Source organism: Oxyura jamaicensis (assembly GCF_011077185.1).
Source record: "Oxyura jamaicensis isolate SHBP4307 breed ruddy duck chromosome Z unlocalized genomic scaffold, BPBGC_Ojam_1.0 oxyZ_random_OJ71910, whole genome shotgun sequence".
NCBI classification, from domain to species: Eukaryota; Metazoa; Chordata; class Aves; order Anseriformes; family Anatidae; genus Oxyura; species Oxyura jamaicensis.
The window spans coordinates 272,397-283,353 of record NW_023305596.1 but is presented as its reverse complement, the minus strand read 5'-3'; the positions used below and the strand labels follow the sequence as shown (position 1 = coordinate 283,353).

The 10,957-nt window shown below is 45.1% G+C and overlaps 1 protein-coding gene across 3 annotated transcripts in view; it reads left to right on the top strand.

The window, feature by feature from the left end:
* Positions 1 to 261: 261 nt before the first annotated feature.
* The window catches only part of LOC118158713 (protein FAM219A), a 136,779-nt gene continuing 126,083 nt past the window's right edge, over positions 262 to 10,957 (top strand). The window contains exon 1 of one of the 3 annotated variants that reach the window (XM_035313398.1): positions 262 to 450. In XM_035313398.1, coding sequence (XP_035169289.1) covers positions 391 to 450 — 60 coding nt within the window. In that variant the 5' untranslated portion in view covers positions 262 to 390. The remainder of the gene's footprint in view (positions 451 to 10,957) is intronic. The other 2 variants (XM_035313396.1, XM_035313399.1) reach the window with 2 other exon arrangements.

Genomic DNA, 10,957 nt, shown 5'->3' with positions numbered 1-10,957 from the left:
CGCTCTGCGCCGCCCTGCCCCGTTCCTGCCGCGCTCGTACCTGCTGCTGGCTGTTACCCGCCTTAGCCGGTATGGCGGTCCTCCGCCCCGGCTTCCCTTCCACCGGAAGTTGACTCCAGTAGCCATGGCAACGCGCCGAAAGCGCTGCCACTGAACTATCTCCTCCCGCCGAGCTATTCCGCGCTCTGGCTCCGCCCACTGCACCCCCGTTTTCATGAATATGCAAATGAAAGGCGGTGGTGGCGGCGGCGGACCCGGAAGCGGCGCAGCTGAGTCACGGCGGTGGTGATGAGGTTGTGGCGGGCGGTGGTGGGTGCGTGAGCGAGGAGCTGGGAGTTTTTTTTGTCGTCGTTCTGTTGTGTTCTCCTGCTCTTCATCCCTGCTGTCACCATGATGGAGGAGATAGACCGGTTCCAGGTGCCCACCGTGCGCGCAGAGATGCAGCCGCTGGTGAGCGGCGGGCGGGGGCGTGGCGGAGCGGGAGTCCCCGTTTAGCTGGTACTTCTGGGGGAATAGGATTGGGATTAGGGAGGGGAAAACGGGGGTGGAGGCTGGGCTCGGGGCTGTTACATAGAGGCCGTCCCCTGCTGTGTCATGGCAGAGGGTGGGGGTGGTTGCTACCACAAAATGTGCCCCCCTACACCCGGGTTGGGGCTCGCCTAGGCCCAGCCGGTGGGAAGGAAGGAGGCTAGCCTTGGGGGCTGCCAGTTGGCTGCCTGGCTTCCTACATGTGTGTGGCTGCCTTACTCTAGAGCCAAGGGCTTGCTCCTGGTTCTGTGCCCTGGCTGCATGCAAGCATTGGGGTGTGTGTCTGGCCCTGCATCCTGCCTGGTAAAGGTCCTGCATCTTTCTCTCCTCCTTCCCCACCTTCCTCCCTCCTTCCCTATTTTCCTCCCCTTCTTCCCTGTCTCTTCGTGTCCCCTCAAAGCTCATGACCTGTTGGCATCATGGTCAAGGTGGGTGGCTTCAATGCACCAGCTCCTGTTGGCACCTGGAGGAAGTAGATCCCATCCCAGCAGCTGTTTGTGTGGGGTGAACTGCTTGGAGAGGTGTGATGGACTTGACTGAAGTGCCTGTACAGATCTCCCGGCAGCGGAAGCAAGACTGTTAGTGGCAGGTTCATGTTAGCCCTGAAGGTGCTCCCGAGGCTCCTGGTGTATTGAGCTGTTGGCTGTCTAGAGTTGGTGTGTGTGCCTTGGTTTCTTGTAGCAACTGCTATTTATCAGCTAAATAAAAATTGAGAACACAATAATTGGCTTGCAAACAGAAAGGCTTTCCTATGCTGGTCTCCAAACTGATTACCTCCCAGTGACAAGAAAACGCGTTGGTGACAAATTATGGAAATAGTTTCAGGCTGGTTTTTTTTTTATGGTTTGTTTTTTTAGTCTGTAACCTTTGTGATGGGAAGAGAACTGTTCCTACGGGCTGCTGGGGACTTGTTGCATGCTTACTGTGTGTTTTTGTTGAGTATGGTGAGGCTGGCCCTGTTATACCCGCAGGTGAAGGCAGCAGGCATAGTATTGAGATGAGTGAGTTTAGAAGAGTTGTTGGCAGACCAAGAAAACAGAACTCTTAAATACTTCCCAAAGCAGTTGGGATTTCTTATGCCCAATAAAATTCCATAATAGTAGAGGGATGGAAATTATATTTATGTGCACGTTTGTGGAGACATAGAGTGGGCAGAACCTGAAGAGGTGACTTGGTCCAGCCCTGCTGTTTCAGGGTAGGATGTTATGTGTTAGTGCAATGGTAGTAAGCTTAAGAAGGTTTCCTTCCCCTCCTCAGCTGCCAAAACTATGAAAGTTTCACAGAGGAATTTCACATTTTTTTATTTTTTTATTTTTTTTAAAAAGTATACTCTGAACACAGCTAAAGGGTTTTTTTTTTTCTTCCCTATGCTTCAGGGTTTCTGTTGATTTTTAACTAATGGAGTTCATAGTGAAAATACGTGCATGTGAGGGACTGCTGCAGTGAATGGATGGTGGGGGATTCTTCCATGTGCCTGGGAATGCTGGTGTAAGTCTCAGGAATGGGGCAGAATGAGTCTGGTACAGCATTTCCAGTGGCACCACCTGCTTGTAGCTCCTGGTCAGCACCTGGCACGCAGGTGCTTGAAAGGCTCCTTGCAGTTCAGAAGCTGGCTGGGGTTTGTAGCAGTTTGCTTGGGTGACCCAATTCTGCCCTATGCTGCTGTGTTGTTCTATGGCAGCTACTGCTTGTCCCATTCATTTTCGTCCCCTCCCTCCTTACCCCATTCCGTGTTTTTAAGTACAAAATAACCTGTGCATTTCCGGACTTTTTTTTTCCCTCAGTGGAAAAGCTTCAAATTCCACATGGTCCCAGGGACAGTGGTCTGTGCAATGTTGAAGGCTGAAGGAGCCTGGCAGTGTTTTCCCCATCCAAAGGGCTGAGGTAGAATCTTGTTTTTTCAGGTGTGACCTGAGAGCCAGAACTCCTCAAATTCAAGAGATAGGTACAGCTGGAAAATGCTTACGGAAAGCTATTCTCAAAATGTAGTCTGAAGCCTTTCTAATCCTATAAGTATCCAAACCTGCCATCAATACTGGCATTATTGTTCAGTTGTCTGTCGGGGTGACAGAGCTGACAAATGGTGAAAATATTTTAGGTTGTTCTTGTTGTTCTTTGTTTATGTAGTTTCTAACTCTTGTGTTGGGGAAAAAAAAATCTATACAAGCTGATGTGGACTTGTTCCATGCCCTACTTGTATGTATTTTTGCCAGGTAGAAGCACAAGTCTCCCTCTTGGGAGATGTCAAAAGCTTCCTGGGCAGCTGTCTCGGGGTGGCACTGCTTGAGCTGGGGCTTGGAGCAGGTGACCTCCAGAGGTTCCTGCCAACCTCAGCCTTTGTGGTGGTTCTGCATGAATGTCTGGTGCCCCCAGAATGTGCATCATGACATTAATAGTATTGTAATTGCTGAGCAGGGGCAGAGTACTTGGCCCAATGTTGTGGTTTAGCCCGGCTGGCAGCTAAACACCACACAGCCGTTCGCTCACCCTCCCCCCTCCCTCTCTGGGATGGGGGAGAGAAACGGGAAAGTGAAGCCTGTGAGTTGAGATAAAGACAGTTTATTAAGATAGAAAATAATAATGATAATAATAATATGTACAAACAAGTGATGCACAATGCAATTGCTCACCACCCGCTGACCGATGCCCAGCCCAACCCCAAGCAGCCGGCCCACCACCCCGGCTAGCCACCCCTATATATTGTTTAGCATGACGTCAGATGGGATGGAATACCCCTTTGGCCAGTTTGGGTCAGCTGTCCTGGGTTTGTCCCCTCCCAGCTTTTGCTGCACCCCCAGCCTGCCCGCTGGCAGGACAGAGCGAGGAGCTGAAAAGTCCTTGGCTTAGTGTAAGCATTGCTCTGCAGCAATTAAAACATCAGCATGTTATCAGCACTCTTCTCATCCTAATCCAAAACATAGCACCCTACCAGCTACTAGGAGGGAAAAATAACTGTCCTAACTGAAACCAGGACACCCAACTATGTCTTTTTGCCCAAATCCTTAAAGTTCAAATGTGTCTGGAGGGGGAACCTTGTCTCATGTCTAGCTAAGGGTTATGTTGGTGCCTTAGTACAAGGCTAAGGGTTGCCTGTAACTAGAGCTGTGTGGAGCATTGCTTGCTCTGACAAAGCCTGCTGGGATCTCTGGTTGCTGCAAGTTGCTCCCAGCTAATAAGGGGGTTGGTCAGGGGTTGTGTCACAGAGCAGTTTGTTGGACTGGCCAGCTCTGTTGTGATTTCCCTACCCTTCTCATCAATTGCAATGATGTGGAGCTGGGAGCGTGGCCAGTCATTTCCTCCTGTCTTCAGCCTGTTTGGATAAGCAACACTGAGTCAGACAAGCTGTCTTGATTCTGCTTGACCTCTGCAAACATGGATTATGAGAACTGCTGTGTACTAATGCTGACCCAAGAGAAGGTTCAGTGCAGGACTTAATGAGAGGGATTTGCTGCAGAGAAATGGATGGGATGGCCTACAGATCCTGGATCAACATTGGCAAGTCAAGGCCCAGTGTTTCACATCTCTGCAAAATGTATTATTCTGCATGTCTTGATACTGTGGCACAATTCAGTACACATTCCTTCTGGAACACACGTGACATCTTTCTATAATATTGGAATGGTTTTGATTCTGATTTCCTGTCTTGGATACTGGTGGCTCTTGACTTCCATCCCCAAAATACCTGCCCCTTCAAATTAATTAATATACTAATTTACCTGGGGTCTTGTTTACTCCTAATGCTTAATATCATGTCTTCCCTATCAACACGATGCAAACTCAACTGTGGAAATTCTGTTCTGCTTAGTTTCTTTTTGATCTTTGCGTGGTCACAATCCTTCTGTGCTCACAAAAAGGTATCTCTTCAGTAGCTGCTGGGCAGCAGGTTAGTTTCAGAGAAAGCAAAGTTCCAATGTTGCTGGGGCATATGATGTGATTAGGCCTGAAACATGCTATTTCTGGGATGCTTATGCTCTGTGGGTAGCTGTCTTTGACGTGGTTGGGATTTGATGCAACTAGAGAAATACTGCAAGCCTTTTGTTGCATTGTTGTGATGATTGATGTGGATTTTTCTCCAACTGCTTTTTTTTTTTTTGTCTGGAAGGGTTCATAACACACAATTCTTGTTGCAGAGATAGGTATTAAACAGAGGGAGAAGTAGAGGGATGTTTGCCCGGTGAGGATGCCCCAGGGGAAGAGCGTTAGTCTGGAATAGGAATGGGGCAGCCTGTAGTTATATGTGGACCTATCCTAACAAAAGTTCAGCACAGGAACCTCACTACATGCTCTTCCCATGACTTACAAGTTTGTTGTGTTGGCTGAACTTCTGCAAAATCCTTCCTATTTTTGTTAGAATACTACCAAGCACAATGTGGTGGGATTGTATCTTGAATTTTGGCAGTATGTGGAAACCCTCCTGAGCCCAGCTGGTATATGGTGACAAATTGACAGATGACAGTGTTGGATCACACATCATTCCTATATGTTAATGCAGGCAGTTGCTGTTTTTAGCACAGAAATACAAGTAGAATAGGAGTGCGTTTGCCCACATGGCATTGGTACCACTTTTCCTGAGGAAAAAGCACCTGCCAAAATGCAGCAGCTTCAGAGGAGCTTTTCCACAAACTGCTGAGACTCTGGCATGATTTCTGTAAGTGGCAGCTGGAACACAATATTTTAATTACCCAGTTCTCCACCTGCTTGAAAAATGGAACTCTTTGCAGAGAAATTGGCCTAATGGTTCTTATATCTACTTCTGAAGCATTGTGGCTGGGTTGGTTCCTCGCAGAGGTTTGCCATGCTGTGGAGCCTTGGGTTGGCAGCTCAAGTTGTGACTGCTAAAGCTGATCGAAGGATTTCAATTAGCCACATCCTGCAGTGATGCTGATGGCTCTCTAGCTGAGATGCTGAATCCACACTGATCCTGGAGGTGTAAAATTTCCAGGAAACTCAAAGATGCAGAAGCTGCATTTCCATACGCCTTTTATTAATTAATTAGTCTTTTTCTGTTTTTGATTTCTATCTACTGGGTATTTAGCTTTTCAAAAGCAAACTATAATTTTAGTTGGCAGACAGTATGTGTATTCAGCATGCTTATAAAATCCATGTTCCTAGTTTTTGGAAATATTGACCATCTCCTGCTAGGGAAGTTGTGCTGTGCTTTAAGATCTTTTTTGTTTTGCCTGGTGCATCTCCTAAAATAAGGAAAAACCTGACAATAGAAAAGCAAGAATTACTACCAAGGAAAAAGAAAGGTTATACCTGTAGGGCTTAGAAATGGTATGTTGATGTAACATTAGGTCTCAAGTGCAGCTAGATGAGAAACTCATCTTTCTATAAGGAAAAAGCTTCTAAAATGAAAATGTCATCCCTAGGTATATTCATGGTAATGTAGCTCAGGGGTTACAGAGCTATATGTTTTGTAAATGCCTACAGTACATGAGACTTGTAATGGCTCAGTATTACGAGTTCTGAAATATTTCTATTTTCAGATGGTGCTTCTTATAGTTATACAATCTGACTTGATGTGCTGCAGTGTCATTTATAGCTGGAGTCTAAAGAATGATCTACCTGAATACTTTGGTTATGTCATGGTTGTTGTCCCCTGTTCTGTATCAGGCCTTTGGTGCGGAGGTACAGGAGCAATCTCAGTTTTTCCCCCAGGCCACGGAAGAGCTTGAGCAGTTATTCTAGCGCAGGCTGTGCTGAGGGATGCGGCTGTTTCTGCCAAAGGGTGCGGGAGCCCTGGCTCTGCAGGCTGCTGCTGCTTTTTCACTTCTTTGCACAAGCTATTAAACTTATTTCTTCTGTCAGTCATGTTGGGAGATCCCTTCATGAGCAAAGAAAGGTGTTTAAACAGTGGCACTGTGAACTTGATGAAGAATTATACCTGCACAACCTCCTCTAGGGATTCTTCCATGCCTCTGTGGGAACAAAAAAGTTGTTTTTGCACAGAGTTGCATTGTTTAGAGGGAAGGAATGTGGTATTGAGATATGCTTGCAGTGATAAGAAGGCTTAACAGACAACCTTGTAAAATGCAGACAAGCAGACTCCTTAGTGCAGTTAGGTGAAAATCACAGTGTCTGAGTCAAGTCAGAAAAGGGAAGAAACATCACCACTTCAAACAGTAAAAAAAAAAAAAAAAAAAAAAAAAAAAAAGTCAAAAGAAATTTGTAAAATAACAGGTTGGCAACTGAAAGCCATGTATTATCTGTGAAGCATCGGATGGGTTATGAACCTGGGTTACCCAGTCAATAGGGAAACGGGAGGGTCCCAGTTGTTGAGAAATGAAGTATATAAACTGTACTTTGTGACTAGTAGGCGTGCTCCTGCTTGTGGGACGCCTGCTATTGCAATAGCGAATAAGATTGCTACTTCACTGAGATCCTTGCCTGAGCCTATGTTATTGGCTACAGAGTGTTTCTCACACTTCCCTGGAGCTTGTTATCTGTAGCTCGACTTTAATATCTACTCGGACACCAACTTGTGATACAGAAATAGCCATATGCTCTCTTTGTCAGTAGTAATGGTAGGTCTGTAAGGAAGCAGGCAAGGTGAGGAAAATGCCGGTGCAAGAGACAAAAACAATGTGACTTTAATTCTGCAAGCCTTCGTTCAAAGAAAGCTCTCTGCTCACCTGCAGGGCTGTAGAGTATATGTGGCATCCCTGGAGCTGCCTCTTCCTTGCTGTCCAATTGAAGATTGAACTTGATAAGAACAGAGGAGGGGACCCTACAGCTGACCTTGCCTGTGGGGTAGGAGGTAAGTGGGGAGATGGCGAAAGGCACAGCAGGGTTTCAGTCATCACGATTGTGTGCCTGGTTTTTCCAGACATTTTAAGACCTTGGCTGGAGCAGTTGTCTTTCTGCTTCTATTCAGATCAATTATCTGACACTTTCCACAGACTGCAGAAATGTCTGTGCTTTCACCCTACGCTTGCACGCACCGTGTATCTTCTGTGAAGCCTTGCACCATTTTGAATATAAGGTCCTGGTGGTTTATTTGGTATCTGTCACTAAAACTGACATCTTAGTGATGCAGCCACTTGCAACTAGTAAATCTGTCAGTTCCATTTCTAACCCTGTGTAGTCTTCCTGGCCATTATTCTTTTGAGGTTTAAATTGTAATCTTGTTCAGTGGATCGCCTGGACCACTTCTTTTAGACTATGCGCTGTGTGTGTGTAGGTAGATGAAACCTTTCTTATCAACAATTTGGGAACTGTTTTGCTCACATGCTTCTCAAAAGTTGCTTCTGGAAAAGACTGTTGTATCTCTTCTGTCAGACTTCTGGTTTCCTTCTGCATTCAGGGCCCTCAGGCACGAATCCTCTCTCCCTGGGCATGGTATGATGTCATCTCATGCTTGTTTGACACTGTTTCTCTCACTATCTCTTCAGTGTCCTTACTGAGCTAGGATTCATTAATACAAGCAGCTAACCTTTTGGGCTCTGCAGTGTTCAGTCTAATAAATCCTGTAGACGGTCTCTCTTCCTAAGAACCCAAGCATGGCAGTGATATTCTGATGATCATCGTTTCTCTGTCTTGTGCATTTTGCTGATTACGTGGGAATGTAGGTTAATGATTTAGTACACTTGTAAGCACACAGCTTATTTGAATACACTGTGTCTTGTCTCAGATTTTTATTCATATGCAGCCCCAGGTGAGAACAAACCATAGTTTCTGTCTCAGTCTCAAAGATGAGACCCTCCCATGTTTTTAGCCAAACTAGTTCTAGGATCACAGCTTCTTAGATCACGCAGGTCTAATTCTGTTAGAGATTAGGAGATAAGGGGATTCAAATCTGCCCCAAAACATCTAAGTGTTGCCAGTGGCCTGTTTGAGTGCAAGGGCCTTTACCTGTGGTGGCTGACACAGTAGTGGAGAAGTATACTACCTGAATACTCACAGTGGCTTATTCTCAGTGGTAGTAGCCCAATTGTGGGGTTTAACTTTTAATCTGAAACTTGTCTTGTGGTCAGTAGCTTCAAGCAGGTTGGGGTGTGGTAAAGGGCGACTTTTAAAATTGTTTCTGAATTCTGCAGAACTGGAACATCCAAGGAGCTGTCTGAACAGATCAACCTTCTGAGAAATGAGAGAGGGAGGAAGAGCTGTCTGTGTTGCATTGGGAGCATGCTGTTAATCGAAAAGAAAAACCAATCAGGAATGTACCTGACAAGAGACTGTTTAAATTTGTTGTTTGGCAGGGTCTTGTGGCTGATGCTTCTAAAAACAATACGCTCTTCTGTGTAAAAGCATGATTTTCTTCTCATCCACACGCACGTGGTGCAGATAGAAAATATGTTGTCTCCGATGGCTAGAGCAGTCCCTCAAGCTGAGGAGGGGGAGTGAGAGAGCGGTTGTGGTGTTCAACTGCCTAGCATGGTAAAACCACCACAGCACCATGCAGACATAGGGCTCCCGTGGGCCCTTCTCTGTCAGTTGGGTCATGGAAAGGGGTCTCAGCTGGTGATCACACTGATGGAGCAAAACAAGTAATGGTTTACCCTTACCAGCATGGCATGTACCATTTTCAAAAGGGGTCTCAGGTATGGAGAAATGTACAGTGAGCGTTCCTGTGGCACGCCTTCCCCTCGCTGTTGTTGGGGGGCTGCTTTGTTCCACTGACAAAATGGATTTTGGGAAGTACAGCCTGGGTCATCAAAATGCTGTTGCATCTTTAGACATAGCACTGAGCCCTAATGGTTGCAAATGTGGATTTAGTTTGAAAGCACAAAGGAAGGCACAATGCCTGAACCTTGGTTCTCATAGCAGCTGCTTTTGGGACACGTGGAATAAGAGAGACCCAAATACAACATCCCTTGAGACAAGCTGTGGGAGAGAGTCAGAATAGGTGGACTCTGATCTAGAACAAGTTTTGAGTTCTTGTGATTTAAGCTGTTTAATAAAAGGTGGAATAATAGTAGAAGTGAAGAGGTTTTCAGTTAGTTGTGCAAGTGATGAATGCGTAACAAGTGTTTCACAGGATCTACCTGATATGGAAGCAGGAGAAAAGCTTTTTTAAGTTTAGGATTCCTAAGCTCTAGGCAATCTTGCAGCAGAATTATGATGCAGTCCAGGGAAAGATTTAACTATTCGTCTTTCTCCCTACCAACCACTTTCAGGTCTGTGAGTCTATCTAGATCTCTGTAAAGTTTCTTTATCTAAGGAAAAAAAAAAATCAAATAGCAGTCCTGAGAATAGCTGTAGGAACAGCATGTTCGCAGGCTTTAAAGATGGAGGTCACCTAGCCTGTTGGAGCATGTAAAAGCTGTACTTCGCATTGGGTTGTTGGCATCTGATAATCCTAGGGGAAACTTCTAGCTAGTGTGACTCAATTTCTGTATATCTGCATATGTCAAAAGTTGGGTTTGGATCCCAGTTTTGGTCACTATGCTGGGATTGAGGAGAATGGGTATGGTAAAGGAGTTATAGGAAGTCTAACACTTCTTGTAAATGTGTTATATGATACTTGCACTGAGATTTAACTGGCATGGATTGCTACTTTAGAATGTTAATGCAGGGCCTGAATGTATAGTCTGTAATTCTTCAAAGCACTAGTGATTCTTCTGCTGCTACAATGGAGTAAAAAGACATACTACTCATTTTCAGCTATTCCAGCAGAGCCAAACCCTTCAGTAGATATGCTTGAGCCAGCATATCACAAAAGCATTTTTCCATGAAAAGAATATCTTGTAGCTCTTGCAAAAATTGGGACAAAGTGATTGTGAAAATAACTGAGATGATCCATGCTGTGCACGTAAGAATTATTATGAAGAGATTAACTGGTTATGGGAGAATGCTTCATTTGTATTATGTAGCTACGTATAATTTATAAGCTATGCTTCTTCAGAAAAAGTTTCCTAATGCTGCAGTGGGAAATGTCAGATGTGAGCTTTTATTAACACTAAGGTTCTGTATTTCCAGCATTCAATTCTTTAAGATTAATCTCTGAATTGGGGGGAAAGCATCTTTGGGTAGAGAGCAACCCAGCAAAAAAAAGGTTGTCTCCCCAGGTTCACTGGTGTTACACTTCAGGAATCTGCAGGTGCTTTTGTTTTAATTTGTAGAGGTGTGAAGCTTGCTGTTTGGTTTGTGGCTATAGGCTGTCTCAGTTTGAGCAATGTGGAATATATATATATGACAAACCCTTTTCAGTGACTAGGATTCTGGTCATTGATCAATCTGGGCGTTAGGTAGAGGATGTATGTGCTGGTGTTGCTAAGGCACCGGCTATGTTTTCAACTCTGCTCTATAATTTAGTAATACACAGTGTGGACTCTAATAGTGCCAGTGTTTTCCCTTGCTTGTCCATATGATTAACCCTTGAAGCAATATTTAGTACAAATGTGCCTGTGTAGAGGTGCTGTTCAGAAGAGGTAGTGGTCAATGCCCTAGCAAAAGCCTAGCTGGAGAGGCACAAGGTGCTCATACT